Here is an 18,065-nt window from a genome sequence, read left to right on the forward strand (position 1 = left end):
TTTTTTTGACTCCTGACACAGCACAAACAGAAAATGTGGCCACTGGGCGGCTATAAATTCATCGGGTGACCGAGTTTTGGTAAGGGCAGAAAAATAAGTTACACTAATGTTAAACTGTCTGACTCCGTACGTTTGCCAACGGTAACAGTAAGGTAGTTCAGTTATCACAATGTCAATGTTAGCAGTAACCACTGAGTTAACCTACTAAACAGAAATGTTTTTAACATTTTTTTTTCTTTTCCCTCTTACTTTTATTTAGCCAACTTCAAAATGTAAGTATGTATGTGGAGTATGTTAGCAACACTGCTATGCCTCTACAATTGTACATTAGCCTAAAGTTAGTTGGTTCAACAGCCAAGTAAGTAACGTTAACAACCTTTCAGTATGGTAGTGTGAATTTTTGGGGTGTGGCGCATCATATGCTCCACAAATATGAATGAATTTACCATTAACATAAACCCTTTTAATTAACTTGCTATCAGTTCCAGTCGATGGAAAACGGCCCTGTTTTACTGAGAAGATAACCATACTCCTTTATCAGCTTACTGACATTGTCATCTACAGTATTCTGGACATGATGCAAGCTCCTGAATGTATTAGGTCTACAAAACCATAGGGAAAAAAACCATAGGCTTCAGCTCAAGTGTTTAATTATATTTTTTGATTTCATCTAGAGAGAATACCCTGGACGGAGTTGGGTGGTGATTTTGCTTTATCATGGATTCACACAATACAAAGGCAAACAAGCATGGATGTCAGGTACATTGATCCAGCACCTTGTAGGCTTACGAAATACAAGCAAACAATTAGATGTAACTTATTTTGTGTGGTCTGGTTTTTGTTACTTGAGCAAATACAGTAACTACTATTTATAACCCTTGTCTTCCTCAGGTCAAATACAAGCAGGCACGAGAAGAGCGAAAAAAGCTCATCACCCCTGCACACAACTACATCATTGACATCCTGGCTGACAGGCTGTTCTTGGAGCCAACAGCAGTAGAGGAATTTATTTTAGATTCATCTGTGAGTTTTGACTGTCTATGTACAGAATATCCCATCAGAGATGTAATTAATTACCCCAGTGTTTTTGGACCGTTGACTCTTAATTGTGGCCACAGTCCGGTCTCAAAAATATAGGGGAGACAGGACTTAACATTCACTTTAAGAGAATCTTTTTGCGTTTGGGGAAAATATGCACCCTCTTCCTTTAACCCCTTGATGAAATCTCTGAGCATCATTACACAGTTCCACTTCTGCTTCGAACAGTCCCACTAGACTGTGGGGTGTATGATAATGTTAAAAGCAGTAACATCTCAACCAATACACATCAACATGTGATATTGGTGTTTATTTCTATCTGCCACTATAGTATGATTGGAAGATACAGAAGTATGACATTTTCCAGCCTTTCAGGGCGCTTTGATGTGGGTAAAACTTTACATTCTGTATTTCTGGTGTTGATTCATGACAAAATACAATAGTGTTCATTCTTGATTATCATTTTTATAAATGTTTCTGTTTAAGATGACAGGAACCTTTTTTTGGTTGAATGTCTTTAATGCCCATGTTAACATATAAATGCATAAATCCCTATGTTAACATATAAACACATAAAAAGAAAGTTGACTGTTTTTCTTTTTTACTTGCTCAATAGTTGGCTACTTTTGATAATTTCTTCGCTGAAGGAGGTTGTAAAACCATTTCTTTTGTGTATCAAGAGGCTGAAGTTCCAGGAATAGGTAAGTATAAATGTAGAGAGACTACAATTTTGGAGTGTTGCAAATTAGCCGCTATGCCGTATTTTCGTTTTTCATTAGACTGACATAATGCTAGTATTAGAAACTGGATAAGACTGGTTAACAATATTGATTTTCTTCCCGACCATAGAAAGATGTCAGATGTCTGTAGGGGAGGGATTATTCCTAGGAGGGTCCCTCTTCACTGTATGTGTTTGAGTTTATGTTCACTTTATTTTAGATGGGTCATTTGTATAATTTTGGGATAAATCTTTACCAAGTCTACTAAACTTAATGGATCGTATTTGCCCCCATACTGGTGAATGTTTAAACTTTAGTACACAGAGTAGATATCAGCAGTGAATAGTTTTACATGTCCATTCTATTTCCTCTTGTCATCAAAATTCATTTGGATTTCATTTCAGAGTGTGGCCGCTCATATCCTGGGACTACCAAAGGGGGAAAAGTACACAGACTGTTTTTAGCAAATTTGTCTCAGACATGCCTTACAGGTGTTTGCTGCTCTTTCACACGGAATACAGTGGACAGTCCTGTGAATTCAGAAAACATACATGTGGTAAGACAGTCATTTATGTGTAAAGTGGTGTGTTTCTGTAATTGTAAATATTTTATTCCTTTGTGTGATAGCCTTATTTTCTGATTGAATGATTGTACCTTAAGAGCCACATAAAATCATTTTTGAATGTGCAGTTTATTTTATGTGCTAAAAAAAAAGTTTCGGTTTGACTGTAAAAGATACTGATTTGTCATTTGCACTGTACATCAGTAAGCGTCTGTAGTACTGATTATTACGAAAAACACCATATGTACCTCAACCTTTTTAGAGAAGTATCTATCATAATCATATGCTAAAAGTACTAATATGTAACAATAAAAACGAAACATCTTTGACTTCATCTTAATAATAGAACAAGTATCTGATGTTTTTACTGTGGATAGGGATCTGGATGAAAATATAGAAATTTGCAAATGATTTTTTTAATCTTGGGAATATTGGGTCTTTATAAAAGGATAAATTATGAAAATGTTCAAGTTAGCCGTAGGCATGACAACTGAGTTACGGTCACTTAAATGCACCATTTTTCTGGAGTGCTCCAACTGGGAAAATACAGTCAAATTTTGTATTCATGAGTAGTCTGAAGTTTTTTTTAATACCATTTAACAAAACAGCTGGTTTCACATTTATTATTTTATTACCACACCTTCAACTAGTCGGATGAAACTACCATGGATTCTTTGTCTTCATTTGGGAAAAGGTGGAAGAGTCTCACTGGTGGTGACCATGTTACTAGCACTAGGCTAGGTTTTAGCTTATTTGGTTCTGGATTTTGTTAAATGATTTGTCTTGATGCTTTGCAGGAGATAATGTTTTCAATGATTGATGCGAGAGATGGCCTCCTGAAAGGAATGAGGAATGCCTACAACTTCCTGCTACCAGCTCTTGATGCAAAACAAAACTGGGGTGTCTTAAATAAGACTAGACGCGGAGCAAAACTTAAAAAGAACTTCAAGTACACCATAAAGCGCTGTCTTAGCACCTTAGATGGCAAGTCATTTTTTTCTTGAAGTTGTCAGACTTTCAAGTTTTGATGTTTAGAAATAATTATAACAATAATGTGTCTCATCAGTTTTGTTTGTCAAATCATACTTGATTGCTTCAAAATTGTAATTTGTTTCGTGACCAAATAGTGGTCTTTCCCTCACTTTGATAATCATGTACTTTGTCTTTTTGTTTGTACCTCAGACCTCCAGATGAACATCGAGAACATTGTTCATCTGAAAACAGTCACAGATATTGACTTATCTAAATTGGCCACCCTTGATAATATGAAAGTTGCGGCTGCCAACTTTGACACGGTGCAGCAACTTGAAGAAATTCTGATGCAATGGTACAAGCAAATCAAGGAGGTTGGTAACATAGTTGGTAAAATATTTCATGTTTGTTATCACACCTCTCCCAGGCACAGTGAACAGCTTCTTCAGACTGATTGAGCTTGAGGAACATGGGTAGAAAGAACACTGGCCATGATGAAAGGGATTTTGGCTGTGTGAAAAATAGGAAGATAACAAGAAATCCCAATAGAAAGTGAAGTGAGAAGGAAAAGATCTTATTGTATTTTGGCTAAAGCTTAAATAAGATGTCATTTAGATAGAATCTGCATGTTTAGGATCCATGCAGCTGGTCCAAAATATACATGGAAACTGCAGATAAGCATGTTACTTCTACACAACATCTTACATCTTACCTTTAAATGAACCTTGCTGTAGAGTTATTGATTGAATAGTTCCCCTGTAAGAGGAAATTGTAACCTTTATCTGTATCCCTAATCATCAGGTCCTGGTAGAAACTAGTCAGTTGAGGAAACTAGATGATTCTGCAGGGCCACTGTGTGAGCTTCAGTACTGGCAAAGAATGTCTTTGAGGTTCAACTCCATCATCAGTCATATCAAAGGCCCAGAGTGTAAGGCAGTGGTAATGGTGCTCCATATCAGCCATTCCAAGGTTATGAAGGTACTGACACTTGAGTGTCCAACTTCAACAAAGTAATACATAAGAAAGTTATTATACAGCATTTTTACCAGATTTTTGGTGGATCTGACAAAGGGTTGATTTGTACTCAGATGTTATATGACCAACTGATTCTGTGTAAAATATAACAAGACAAATGTCTGAAAATTATGATAGAATGTGTGTGAAAACAGTCACCACCAGGTGGTTGAAAAGTGCTTGTAGAAATTGATAATGATTAATTTTGAATTGTAGAAATATATAATATAAAATTAATCCATGGGATTATTGATCTTTGATAACCTTTAAAGACATTGTTAAGATAAAGTTAAGATATCACACAATTGTTCCAACCTTAATGTCCAAATGTATTATGTTTTCTTTTAGCCTTTTTGAGTATTCTGCAATCTGAAATAATCACTTTGAGCTCTGTTACAGTAACTTGTGAAGGGCATTTTATGGACTAAAGGATTTAATTTAGAAAAAGTGCATATTAGTCAATAAAATCTGAAAACTTGCTTTGGTCTTCAAAAGACCTTAAGCCCTCTAGAATGAACTGAAATAGGTCGTTTTAAACTGTGCACCTCTGCAGATGTGGCAGAACATGGATTCCAGTTTAACAGATCGTGCAAATGAGGCAAAAGACAATGTAAAGTTCCTGTGCACACTGGAGAAAGTCTGTCAACCTCTTTACAACAGTGACCCGGTATGTATAGTCAATAATATGATGTTATGAATGCCTAGTCATATCTAAGGAAAGATATTTGTCAGTATTGAATGAAAATGAAAAAAAATCGTCTACTGCAGAATTTTTATACATACAGTAAGATGTAGGAGCATATTCAGGTATATGTGTGTAAAAATAGCAGTATTTATAAAAAGAAGTTTAGGAAATGGATCTCCCATCTAATTTTAGAAAATGTGCGTGTCATTTTGTAGTGCTGTTTAAATTCTACTGTAAGGGTTAGTTGCATCCAACATGTATGGTCACTAACCAACAACTGCCATTATACATCAATAGTGACAACAGCGTTCCCTTTATAGTGAATAGTGGACAATTTCAGAGGCAGCCCAATTGTACAACAGGTGTAAGTTAAACCTCAGATGTAGTGATCTCTAATCAGGTTTTAATTAATGACATAGCCACTATATTTAGACTAAAGATAGCTGTGCTTTAAATGCACAAACACAGCTTAAACTGAGTTTAAGAAACGATTTGATTTGTTCCACACAGGCTTAAACCTGTCTTAAACTGCACAAAGTTAGTGACAGAAACTGCCCCATTAAACTTTTAAAATTAATGTATTAACAAACAAACCAATTAATTAATTGATTAATCAATTAACAACACTGATATTCCATTAGTAGGATAGGAAGTGCTAGTGAGCCTTCCACACATTATTATGGGTCATTTACTAGATTTACTTGTAATTTTAAAAAACTTGTTTTATGTGATGGAACTTTTACCTCTAAGGCAAAATGTGTTCCATTGTTTGAAGTATTTGCCCATTATACAGTTAATGGATAGGACTATTGTAAATTATATTGACATACATGTATTTGTGATTGCAGGTCACCATGATGGGAAGCGTGCAGAACGTTATCAGTGCCATTCAAATGATATGCAGTGTTTCAGTGTACTACAGTACAGGAGAAAATGTATCTGCACTGTTCGGCACAGTAAGTGTATTTTATTCAAGTCTCAGAAAAATGGAAGTTGCTTTAGAAAATGTGGTTTTCATGCAAACACACAATCTAAGATTTACATTTTTTTTAATTAAAACTTTTGTAATTGTGTTCCTGAAAAACTTTACAGGTCACAAGTCAGATGGTTACAGCATGCAGGTCATACATTACTGACAATGGCACATGTCAAATATGGGACCAAGATGCTGAAGTCATCATCAAGAAAATACAGGTAATGGTGACACCTATGTATATGGATAAACATCTGTGGTATCATTACTGGGGATTGAATATAACACATGATCGCAGCATGTCATTGTTTTCATTCATTTTTTGTCTTTGGCAGGACTGTATCTGCTTGTATGAGAAGTATCAGTCTTGCTTCCAGAAAACAAAGAAACAAACATCCGACAAACCTGGAAAGGTGTCATTGGATGATTCAGAGACAATGATTTTTTGGAAGTTTGACAATTTCTGCAAGCAACTTGAAAAGGTGAAGTCCACAAAGCCATTTTTGATTTGAATTCCACTTTTATTTTAAGGTCTTGCCTAATAACAATAAGGATCATCTTTTGTAGATCACAAAAATAATCACAGTGTTCAAGACATTTGAATCTCTTGGGAAATCAAACATTGAGGGCATTGAGATTCTGGCCAGACAATTCCACACTGTGTCCATGAATTTGAAACGGAAGCAGTCTGATATGTTGGCTCCAAGGACAGCTGAATTCCAAACCGATTTTGCTGACTTTATGGTTCAAGTTAGCCACATTGAGGTATGTAAAATTTCCTGCTGTTTAAAATCTGCAACATGTTGTATAGGTAGCATACATTATATCCTTTTCTCTTATATAAGTATTGTTTCTGACATTGGTGATTGTTTTACCATTTTGTCTATCCTTCTCTATAGAACCGGCTGCAGGCATTTATGAGGTCATGCTTCTCAACCATCACCTCATCTCAGCATGCGCTTTGCTTTGTACAGCGGTCAGTATGATATTGCATAGTAGTATAGTATAAAGATCCTACTGTAATGATTTAAATTGTGGACACGTTGGCATGATAAGCAGAAAATTCAAACACAGCTCTCATAAATTACTTTATTTGTAGTTTTCAGAGGCTGAACATTCCCTGTCTAGACACAGAAACATCCAGCATCTTGGGTCTTATTCTTCAGCATTATGCCTCGGAAGTAGAGTTTGTGAAAAAGGTATCACATTTTCGTGGGCTTACATCTTTGAGTACAATACCAAAAATAAAGTATAAATTCAAATTTATTGTTAAATATGGGCTTTGATGTTTTTGATTAAAAAAACAGATTTACTTATTTTATTATTTTCAATTTTCTTTGCAGCTCTATGTAAAACAGAGAGAGGACCCCCCATTAGCTAGAAACATGCCTCCCGTGACTGGAAGGATTAGCTGGGTCAGGCACCTCTACAGAAAAATAGAGGAACCCATGTCATACCTAAAAGTAAGTCTACATTTCTCCCACCAAACAATTTAAAATACTTCATTATCATAGTGTTTTATTTTAATGTTGAATACATCTCTTGTCCTTAATAGAAACATTCTGACATCCTGTGCAGCCCCGAGGGACAAGATGTAGTCAAAATGTTCAACCAAACTGCATCTGCATTTGTAGAGTTTGAGTGTGTTCATCATAGAGCATGGATGGGTGAAGTGTCAAAATTAGACTATGGTTGGTTCTTTGGTTTTAACTGAATATGTTCTACCCTAGATGGCATATTATATCCCTTGTTAGGATGCAGCATAGGATTCTGTTAATATTCATTTCAAATCATTTCCCTTTTCTTCTTCTTTTCTACAGTCTTGAATATCACACTGCTGGTTCGACACCCAAAGACTGGAAAATTTGTTGTCAACTTTGATCCTGAAGTAACTGAGGTCATTCGGGAGGCTAAGTGTTTGCTGAAGATGGGTTTGGAGATTCCAAAGCAGGCTCTGTGTCTGGTCAAGTTGGAAAGCAGAATAAACACTAATCAACTCCGACTACAGGTAAACCACACTGTAACATACATACATGCATTTTTTTTATAGATGCATCACCTCAATATAAATGATTTTTATGCTTATTTCCTTTTTTATAGACCATTTTGACAGAGTATGAGTCCACTTGTGAGAACATACCTGCAGATTTCGCCAGCTTGATGGCTTCAAAAATAAAAAATGTAAGCAGTTTGTAACTACAGTACAATAATAAGTAGAACATTTCACTAAATCATAAAGTACTGAAAAGTAACAATTTTCATGTTCTCATAAATGTAAACACACATAGTTCAACTCATGATATTTGCTGCAAGTCCGTGTATTCAAACACTTTGAAGTCTGTATTTGTTGCTTAGCTGCTTAGCAAGGAAAAGCACTTCACAGCGTGAATAGGTGTTGAACCAGCATTGACCCATTTTTTTATATTTATCTCTTTTGTGTCTTAAAGAGCTTATATTTCTTAATCTATCCATGCTTTCAGAGTTGCTCATTTTTGACTGTTATGTTTCTGATAAATTGCAAGGTGGAATCTGTGCTTCGCCATGGGTCAGTGCAGCTCACTTGGTCATCATTCCTCCTGGACAAGTTCTTCCAAAATGTTGACACTGCTTTGTTTGAGCTTAAACATCTTGTAAAGACGGTATGTTAGTGAATAAAAGCAGTCAAAAGTCAAGTATGCACATTAGTATGAAAACAATAATGGTAAAATATTTTGAAAGTGATACCAAAAATAATGAATCCCTGTAAAAGATTACAAAAATTAATTTGTGTGTTTAATACCATGTTGTTTAGAAGGATTATTAATAACCTTTGGTGAATGGTTGTGGATCTGAAATGTAAAAATTTCATTACACTAACATTGCACTCACCAGTCAGCAATCCTTTATCACAGTTTTACTCATTGTATTCTTAAAATGCTATTGCTCAAGACTCATGTTACTACAGACTATATTTCTTTTTTCAGGTGCAGGATATCTCTAAGATACACATTGATGATGTCCTTAAGGACATCTCAGAGACTGAGCTGATTGAGCTCCCAGAAGATCATGCGTCTTCAGTACATGACCTGATTGACTATAATGAGGTATGGACTGTGATAACCATTTTATTTTTAATTTGTTAATGTTTTTTTTGTTGTTTTTTTTTTTTTTTTTTTTTTTTACAATTATTGTTTTATTAAAGATGAAGATTTATGAAGATGGAGTGTACATTTTCCATTTTAATTTCTTTGAATTGAAATAGTGAATCATGCCTGGTCATCTACTTGTAGTATGTATCTCTTTTTAGAATCGATGTATGGAGTTGGGAAAGACCTTGGACCACAAAGTTAGTCGTGTTAAAGAAGCAGTGAAGGAGCTGGGTAATGTGTTTAGTGCCATTTATGAATCAAAAGGCACCAAGAAGACCACTGAGGAAACTGTTTCAGGTACTCTTAAACCCCAGTTTTAAGAGTTGGACCCAAAATCTAAATATCTTGCATATAAGTATGTAGATCTTTTTTTGTTTTACTCACACACATACAACATGCATTATAGGACAGAGGGGTGTGACATTCTCAGGAGAGAGCCAGAAGAAGTCTAATCAGGATGAGGGAATGAATTTAGTAGGTCCAGATAGAGATAAGTCAATCAAATTTGAAAAGGTATGTTTGCTTACCCACAGAAAAGCATGTATCTTGTATACAGTATTCCAACAAGTGTGTTAATGCTTCACATACAAATCTAAATTTCAGGAGTTTAAGAAGCTTTATGAATACTTCACTGCAAGGGTATTAGAGGCACTGGTCAAAACAACCAGGTTATCGCTGGAGATCCTGAAAAGGAGAATTTGTGCCAAGTAAGTATGTCTGTGTTTGTCAGCATGTAAAAAAAAAAGGACCTGTATCTAAGAGAAATGATACGATCCCTTACAGATCAACATCAATAAAAAGATCTGAGTCTAAGCTGGTCCCGTTAATAAAATCCGAAGTCCAGCTGGTCATACCCAAAGTGGTGAGTTTCTACTGATTTCAATTCATCCTACAGTACCTTGAAGGGAAGAATAATCAGAGGAATAATATAGAATTCCATTCCAATCTTGTGAAACAGAAATTGCAGTTTCCGTGTCTGATATTTTTTGTCACCAGGTGATGATTCCCACTATAGATGAGATCCAACACGCCATAAATCACCTAATTGACCGGGTGTTGGAAGTTAGCAAGGGCATTACATGGCAGCATTACATGGAGTGCAGTCCCGTTGGCACAAAGAACAAAAGTATGTCACTGTCAGCATGTAAATGGAAGAAAAAAAAGACAAGACTGAAAGACAAATTAATGGGAATGACCTTTTAAATTTGATTTGTGAACATAATTTGGTTTATTGATCTTTCATTGAAATAATCAAGAACAATTTTTTAGATATTTTTATGGTTTTGCCTGTTGTCTGTAATGATTTCATAGGCGGAGAAAAAGAGAATTTCTATCACAGAGTAGCTGAACACAAGGACATCAAAAAGGTGGTGGTCATTCTCAAAACAGCAGTCAGCAGCAAGAAAGGACAAGCGACTGATTTTCTGAAGCAGTTCAGTCCATTTAGTGTGATCTGGGACAAGGACAAGAACCTCAAAGTCAAGGTTTGTTTTCCTGTGAACATAAAATGTTCTTTTTTTGACTTTTAGATGGAATATCTATTTTCCTGAAATAACAGCAATATGATTATGTTAACTTTCTAAGGAATTCATGGGCAGCCATCCATCCTTGATCCAGATTAAATCTGAAATCCAGCACTATGACTCAATTGAACAAGAAATTGATGATATCAAACCCATCGTTGTTTTGGTGTCAACTGAGCTGTCAACAGGTAAGATATTCATTATGTGTTGTAGACAGCAACCAGATAAATTCTAAGTTAGTAAATGCCTATCTCCATTACAGTTGGAAGCTGCTATGAGAGGCTGCATTTATGCTCAATGACAGTTAACATGCTGATATTCAGATTAGATTAATTCATTTGCAATCAGTATGATGACAGATTATAAATAAATTCATCTAAAATATTAATACATGAGCTGCCTCTTTTTGCTGTTCTTTAACAATTGAGTGCTACCCTTTTTCCCGACTTTGTCCTGGAGAATATGGACACTGCCTTTTTTAAGGCGCTGTACCTGGCTGAACGTCAGAGCAGAAGTCTCTCTATTTGACTACTTGAATCCATCACTTTTAAAGTAATGCTTGGTTTGAGAACCGTGTGTGTGTGTATGTGTGTGTTAGAAGAAGGAATGCAAATTGTATCTCTTGTAAACAGATCCATTAAGGAAGGCCCTGAAAGTTGAGACCAAAGCCTGGAAGAAGCTGTTGTGCAAATACCTGAAGGAGGAGTACAAAAAGAAAATGATTGACACCAGCATACATGCTAACAAATACCTCACACAACTATCTCATCCTGTGGCTAATCTGGAAGATGTGCGCCTTACCATGGGGGCCCTGTCTAAGCTTCGGGATACTGAAATACAAACTGATATGACATTGATATCCATTGAGGTATGAATAGCACAATAATTTCTTGTCAGGGATATAGCTTAAGTCTTACCAATAACTGCAATGCTTGTATGCCTGTGTACAGATTGAAATTAGCACTGAATCTGAAAAAAAACACCCAAAGGTTTGCAAAAGTGAGGACACTTTGCATTTCTGCACTGGGACTCCTGTGGTGCCAACCCATGGGCCTCAGTGGAACAAATTAATACATTCTTATTAAGTAGCAGATCAAAATGAGACCTACAGACATATTTAAACTTTTATTAGGTTTCCAGTCTTGGAATGTGGACAAATCTGGGTGAAGTCTTGTTTGTGATGTGAGTTTATGACAGATAATAACAAGAGCAGTTGGCAGTTAGGCACTATAAAAGACGAGACATACACATTGAATTATACTGTTAGTAAATTGCTGGCTTTGAATGATCTATGGGGCATTATCAGAGACTATTTGTGGCATTTTAATGACCAAATTTATAGTCCCTTTTTTCTGTCCTAAATTTGTGTGTTCATGACATTTGTAGATTTTCATTATTGGTTTAGAAATGTTTTTCACTGTAAGTGTAAATTTTGAAGTCATGTTCTCCTTCCTCCATAAGGTAACCCTGAAGTTTGATTTACGTAGCTATCAAATAACAATTTAATGATTATGTTACATTTTACAGGAAGCCTATGAAATTCTGACTAAATATGAAGCTGAGGTGACCAAAAGAGAAACAGAGGGGGTGCACAATCTGAGGGATCTCTTCACAAAACTTCAGTCTAAAGCTGTTAGTATTCTCATTATATTTAATGTTTTAAAAATGTGTCCCTTCTTTAACTCACCTGTGATCTTGGTTTTTAATTCCTGACTTTCCCAGAGGTCAGTGCAAGATGAGCTTGTTCGAAGGCAACCCATGTTCAAACAAAGCCTTCTGGAGTGTGTTTCTACTTTCCAAAATGATGTTTTCACTTTTACGGAGAAATATGATTCAGTAAGTAATCTGTGTATTTTTTCTTATTAGTGTATGTGTAAGTTTTCAATCAGTCAAATTAGTCAATTTAAATGAATTTATTAATCAGTTTGTATGATCTTGTTTTTAGGAAGGCCCCATGGTTGAGGGAATAGCTCCACAAGAAGCCAGCCGCAGGCTCCAGAGTTGTCAGGTAACTCAGTTAGTGAATTACCATCTTACTGTATACTGGTCAATGTTAGATACATGAAAAGCAATCAAACAAGTAGAAAAGCCCTGCAAAATGAAATATAACCACAGCATCTTATTTTTTTCATTTTTATTGTACGCAGGCTAAATTTGAAGAACTGTGGAGAAATTTCAACACATACAGCTCTGGAGAGAAACTTCTTGGCTTGCCAGTTACACAGTATGACTGTCTACAAAAGAAAAAGTATGTTCCCATTCTATAAAGGCTTACCCTATATTACCATGACATTGAAAATTCTTTCCATACTGGTTGCAGTGTAATCTCTGTGGTATTTTGTAATGTATTCAAACTAATAAACCCATGATTCCTTATGATTACCCCAGAAAAGAGCTTGATCTGCTACAGAAACTTTATGGCCTTTATGATGCAGTCATGACTAGGATTAGCAGATACTATGGCATTCTGTGGACAGATGTGGATATTGAGAAGATCAATGCAGAACTTTTGGAATTTCAGAACAGGTAATCCCCTTATTTCTGTTAATTCTCCACCTTTACTATTACAGACAATCTTCTATGCTATGCTTTAGTTTGGCATGTGACAAACTTGAATGAATGAAATTCATAACCATATATCACTCACACACCTTCTGTTTTTTGTATTATTTTCTTATTTTATTCTAAATTTTATAATATTTTTAGTCTTATTCTGGGTTTATTAACTCAGACTCTTGCTTTACTGCTGTAACACCTACAATGGTTAACCCTCTTTCTAGGTGCCGAAAGCTGCCCAAAGGGCTGAAAGAATGGCAAGCCTTCTTGGACCTGAAGAAGACGATTGATGATTTCAGTGAGTCATGCCCTCTGCTTGAAATGATGGCAAATAAATCTATGATGAGAAGACACTGGGACCGGATCACAGACCTTACAGGGCACAAATTTGAGGTGGAGTCCAAGACCTTTACACTCCAGAACATCATGGAAGCACCTCTGTTGAAGTATAAGGACGAAATTGAGGTTTGCTGGCAGTTCAGATGCTTTGGTTACAACCTGTCCTCATTTCAAGCTGTAATATCTTATTACTTTATAAACCCTTGGCTTACTGTGTTTGTAGGATATCTCCATATCAGCTGTTAAGGAGAAAGATATTGAGGCCAAGTTGTCACAAGTGAAAGAAGTGTGGTGCAGCCAGATCCTGAGCTTGATGACATTCAAGGACAGAGGAGAACTTATGCTGAAAGGGGCAGAGACAGCAGAGATTCTCACCACTCTGGAGGATAGTCTGATGGTGCTGGGTTCACTGCTGAGCAACAGGTAGAACAGAAAAAAATCTAACTTAAAATTTCAGCAAGTTCATCATCTTATCCAGGAAGCTCAGAAGGGAAATCAAAAAACATTTAAGACCAAGTATGATTAAGGATGGAGTACATAAACAGAAAAGACTGCTAGTGGACTTATGTGACTATAACTGATGAAAAGGAATGGGAGTAATTTTGGGTCTGTTAATCAAAGGTATTGTTTCAGACAAGGTGTCCACACAATGTCTTGTGTCTTTCATGTCTTGAACTTGTGCCCTTGTCTGCCTTTACAGGTACAGTGCCTTCTACAAAGCAGAGATCCAGGATTGGGTCTCCAAGCTGTCAACAACATCTGATGTCATTGAACAGTGGGTTATTGTGCAAAACCTGTGGATCTATTTGGAGGCTGTGTTTGTTGGAGGTGACATTGCCAAAGACCTGCCACAGGTATAGTATGAAATCTCAGTTTATACAATGTGTTATTCTACTCAGTAAATTACTAAAATACTTACTATATTACTATATTACTACTATTACAATACTGAAATATTTCCCAATCTAGGAAGCAAAGCGATTTCAGAATATTGACAAGTCATGGATTAAGATCATGCAACGAGCCCAAAAGGTCCCACATGTGATTGAGTGCTGTGTGGGGGATCCAACTCTGGGACAGCTCCTGCCAGATCTTCAGAAACAGCTGGAGTTCTGTCAAAAATCTCTTGCAGGGTAAAGTTTTGCCAACAACTTTGTTTAGTTTATTACTCTAGCTTAGAAACATCAGTAGGGGCAAAAAACACAAACAAAAAACTTTAAAGTAGTTCTACCCTGTTAAGTCCATTGTAACTGTAACCTCCCCTTGTTTTCTCACAAATTGATGTATCGTCAGTATTTTCAAGAAGCAATACACTGATTTATGAGAGATCGAATCAATGAACTTTAAATCATGTCAGTGAATTGTCATCAAGAAGATCTCAATACTTTAGCAGCCCATATTAACACATTGATAAAGTACTGACCAAATGGCCATCACCGAAATCTTTAAAACTGCATTAAGTCAGTTAGTTGGAAAGGACAACTCTGGTAAGGTTATAAGAGGAAGGAGACATTTGATTTGTTGTATGATTTTTCATGTGGCTGTTTGAATTGTTTCAAGGTCATTCCTTTGTCACTATCTGCGAGAGGTTTTTACTGCATAAATAATCAATACTTTTGCATAACCAACCAGTTTTTATATAAAAACATTTTTTTTTTTTTTTTTTTTAAAGATGGTTATTTTGCAACAGCTTCATTGCAAAATATCCATCTTTTTAAAGTTGGTTTAATCAAATCAGTTGGATTTAATGGTTTTGTAATTCTTTAGCACCTTGATGTTTTCCATTATTTATTTAATTATTTCTTTATTTGATTTTTCATTTAAATTTTCAATTGATTTGGTTACTCCTCATAAGTCTTGCAGATGCTTTCAACCAGAAAGAGAATATTTTCCTGAATAACATAGGCCTTGGGTATACCACTGCAGTTGATGGAGATGATGTGTACACTGGAGATGATGTTATCTAATTCAACAGGTACCTTGAGAAAAAGAGGCTTCTGTTTCCACGATTCTTCTTTGTGTCTGATCCGGCCCTTTTGGAAATTCTTGGTCAAGCCAGTGATTCTCACACTATTCAGGTTAGAACATTGATTGTCACTATAAAAAGCTTTAAAATACTTCTGCAAAGGAGGTTATGTTTTTGGTCCCTTTCTTATGTCTGACTGTTGAGATGCATGGTATCTTAAAAACCTGTCAGATTATTTCAGTGAAATTTGGTGGAAAATAAGCTCTAGGAAAAGTGAACTGAACAAATCAGGAAAATGGTAAAAGACTTTTTAGGGAATTTAGTTTGAATTGCTGCACTTTTAAATGTTCTGACAGGTATTAATCTGTCACAATAACATCTTGATTTCTTGAGATTGTTGAATAAAAATTAGCAAAATGATTTAAAGTGAAATTATTTTTTTCAGTCACATCTCCTTGGAGTGTTCGACAATGTCAATGAAGCAGAGTTTCATGCAACAGAGTATGATAAGATTTTGGCTGTTATTTCACAAGAGGGAGAGAAACTACTGGTATGTATTTTGAATTTCATTTGCAGATTATAACTATAATGTAATTCTACATTTGCATTTGCAGAGTGTTAAAACAATGTGGAATTGAATGTGTTTCTATTAATGTAAGGCACTTTGTTGCAGCTGGTCTAAATGGAGCCAATTTTAATTACATTATATTGTTTGGTAGTAGAATCTATAACAATTCATCATATTGCGTTAGTGTTGTCATATGTGTACAACTGTGCATATGGGAAAAAGTATATTACCCTAAAATTGTACATAAGTAAATGCATTTTCTTCCTTTCCTTACCTGATCACAAGTGTAGTAAATGTGTTTGTGGTTTCAGCTGGACAGTCCTGTGATGGCACAGGGACCAGTGGAGCTCTGGCTCGGGAAGCTGTTGTTACAACAGCAAGCTTCATTACACTCTGTTATCAAAGCTTCAGATCTAGAGATCAACGATGAAGACTTTGATCTTCTCTCTTTCCTTGACAAGTTTCAAGCACAGGTCAGAAGACACTATCGTGACGTTTAATAGGTTGATTCTAAATGCTAGTGACTAATAGATATCAGGTCAACACTAGACGTGTACAGAGTATTATTCTATTATTACAAATTTTGATGTGAAGTGTAACAAGTCAGAACTGTGTCAAGAACCTCAGCTCTTTGTATATATTTCCACAAAAGAGACTGCACTCAATAATTTGTCCCTAGAACATCCTCATCACGAAGATGTATCCATATTGTGGTCAAACCACTAGATGGTGATCACTTCTCAGAGCATCCAGAATTATGGCCTTGGGCCTAATGAAACATAAACAGTACAAAGTTGGCTATATCTTCATTTGTGTTGAGAGGTATAATGAGAAGTATTAGTAGTTCTTTACTTTTTTACTGCAACTAATGTGTACTAGTTTGCACATTTAGGTTACATTTAGGTAGTTCAGTTTTTCATTTTATTAGAAACATCTTTTCATGTGTCCTTTTGCTCTGTCTTTTTTAGGTGGGCTTGCTGGGAATCCAGATGCTTTGGACAAGAGATGCAGAGGAGGCACTGCAAAATGCTGAAGATGACAGGGAGATCATGCCTTTTACCAAAAAGAAATTCCTACAATTACTCAGCATTCTCATTAAACAAACCACCTATGACTTGAGCAAGTTTGACAGAATCAAATATGAGACACTGGTCACAATCCATGTGCACCAGAGTGATATATTTAATGACCTAGTAGGTTCTTTGGAAAATCTTACTATATCATTGACTGACTGTTATTGTATTTTGGATAACACATTCAGATTGATATCCTGCTTTGTCCCCAGGTAAAAAAGCGTATAAAATCTGTCAATGACTTTGAATGGCTGAAGCAGAGCAGATTTTACTACAAGGAGGATCTGGATAAAGTCCTTGTGTCCATCACTAATGTTGACTTCATTTATCAGAATGAGTTCTTAGGCTGTACCGACCGTCTGGTCATCACCCCTCTGACTGACAGGCAGGAGAAGATTTGATATTGTTATTTAATAATTGTATTCACTTTTCACATAGTGTTTAATTTCTAATTTCTACGTTGAATCAGTCAACTGCCTTGTATCTGGTAACAGGTGTTACATCACACTCGCCCAGGCTCTGGGCATGAGCATGGGAGGAGCCCCTGCAGGGCCTGCCGGCACTGGGAAGACTGAAACCACAAAAGACATGGGACGCTGCCTCGGCAAGTACGTGGTGGTGTTCAACTGCTCAGACCAGATGGACTTCAGAGGACTTGGAAGGATATACAAAGGTATCTTAGGCAATGAAATAATTAATCGATCAGTGTGGTGTACAGTTTCAGTTATATCGTGACATATTCATCTTTCAGGCCTTGCGCAGTCAGGGTCCTGGGGCTGCTTTGATGAGTTCAACAGAATCGACCTGCCAGTGCTTTCTGTTGCTGCTCAGCAGATCTACATTGTTCTGCAAGCACGCAAGAAACACAAAATCTCTTTCATCTTTACTGATGGAGACTGTGTGGATCTGAATCCAGAGTTTGGCCTGTTCATTACTATGGTAGGATACA

At 36.2% G+C, this 18,065-nt stretch overlaps 1 protein-coding gene across 1 annotated transcript in view; it reads left to right on the forward strand.

Annotated features, from left to right (window-relative positions):
• Positions 1-717: 717 nt before the first annotated feature.
• LOC111669161 (dynein axonemal heavy chain 8) overlaps positions 718-18,065 on the forward strand; it is a 36,318-nt gene continuing 18,970 nt past the window's right edge. Inside the window, exons 1-44 of the mRNA XM_087179069.1 lie at positions 718-759; positions 892-1,023; positions 1,655-1,739; positions 2,162-2,313; positions 3,117-3,303; positions 3,502-3,665; positions 4,093-4,269; positions 4,859-4,972; positions 5,839-5,946; positions 6,083-6,184; positions 6,299-6,445; positions 6,531-6,728; positions 6,863-6,939; positions 7,063-7,162; positions 7,307-7,426; positions 7,519-7,654; positions 7,784-7,971; positions 8,064-8,144; positions 8,486-8,602; positions 8,927-9,046; positions 9,250-9,388; positions 9,498-9,604; positions 9,695-9,798; positions 9,875-9,953; positions 10,088-10,217; positions 10,403-10,575; positions 10,676-10,802; positions 11,247-11,482; positions 12,142-12,246; positions 12,337-12,450; positions 12,560-12,622; positions 12,762-12,862; positions 13,003-13,140; positions 13,395-13,635; positions 13,733-13,932; positions 14,210-14,363; positions 14,479-14,642; positions 15,485-15,587; positions 15,921-16,025; positions 16,355-16,516; positions 17,012-17,236; positions 17,329-17,501; positions 17,611-17,789; positions 17,868-18,055. Coding sequence (XP_087035195.1) covers positions 718-759; positions 892-1,023; positions 1,655-1,739; positions 2,162-2,313; positions 3,117-3,303; positions 3,502-3,665; positions 4,093-4,269; positions 4,859-4,972; positions 5,839-5,946; positions 6,083-6,184; positions 6,299-6,445; positions 6,531-6,728; positions 6,863-6,939; positions 7,063-7,162; positions 7,307-7,426; positions 7,519-7,654; positions 7,784-7,971; positions 8,064-8,144; positions 8,486-8,602; positions 8,927-9,046; positions 9,250-9,388; positions 9,498-9,604; positions 9,695-9,798; positions 9,875-9,953; positions 10,088-10,217; positions 10,403-10,575; positions 10,676-10,802; positions 11,247-11,482; positions 12,142-12,246; positions 12,337-12,450; positions 12,560-12,622; positions 12,762-12,862; positions 13,003-13,140; positions 13,395-13,635; positions 13,733-13,932; positions 14,210-14,363; positions 14,479-14,642; positions 15,485-15,587; positions 15,921-16,025; positions 16,355-16,516; positions 17,012-17,236; positions 17,329-17,501; positions 17,611-17,789; positions 17,868-18,055 — 6,057 coding nt within the window. The remainder of the gene's footprint in view (positions 760-891; positions 1,024-1,654; positions 1,740-2,161; positions 2,314-3,116; positions 3,304-3,501; positions 3,666-4,092; positions 4,270-4,858; positions 4,973-5,838; positions 5,947-6,082; positions 6,185-6,298; positions 6,446-6,530; positions 6,729-6,862; positions 6,940-7,062; positions 7,163-7,306; positions 7,427-7,518; positions 7,655-7,783; positions 7,972-8,063; positions 8,145-8,485; positions 8,603-8,926; positions 9,047-9,249; positions 9,389-9,497; positions 9,605-9,694; positions 9,799-9,874; positions 9,954-10,087; positions 10,218-10,402; positions 10,576-10,675; positions 10,803-11,246; positions 11,483-12,141; positions 12,247-12,336; positions 12,451-12,559; positions 12,623-12,761; positions 12,863-13,002; positions 13,141-13,394; positions 13,636-13,732; positions 13,933-14,209; positions 14,364-14,478; positions 14,643-15,484; positions 15,588-15,920; positions 16,026-16,354; positions 16,517-17,011; positions 17,237-17,328; positions 17,502-17,610; positions 17,790-17,867; positions 18,056-18,065) is intronic.

The sequence above is a fragment of the Seriola lalandi genome, unplaced genomic scaffold, assembly GCF_002814215.2.
Source record: "Seriola lalandi dorsalis isolate HSWRI2012SDOR001 ecotype SW California unplaced genomic scaffold, Sedor1 jcf7180002054777, whole genome shotgun sequence".
Classification (NCBI taxonomy): Eukaryota; Metazoa; Chordata; class Actinopteri; order Carangiformes; family Carangidae; genus Seriola; species Seriola lalandi.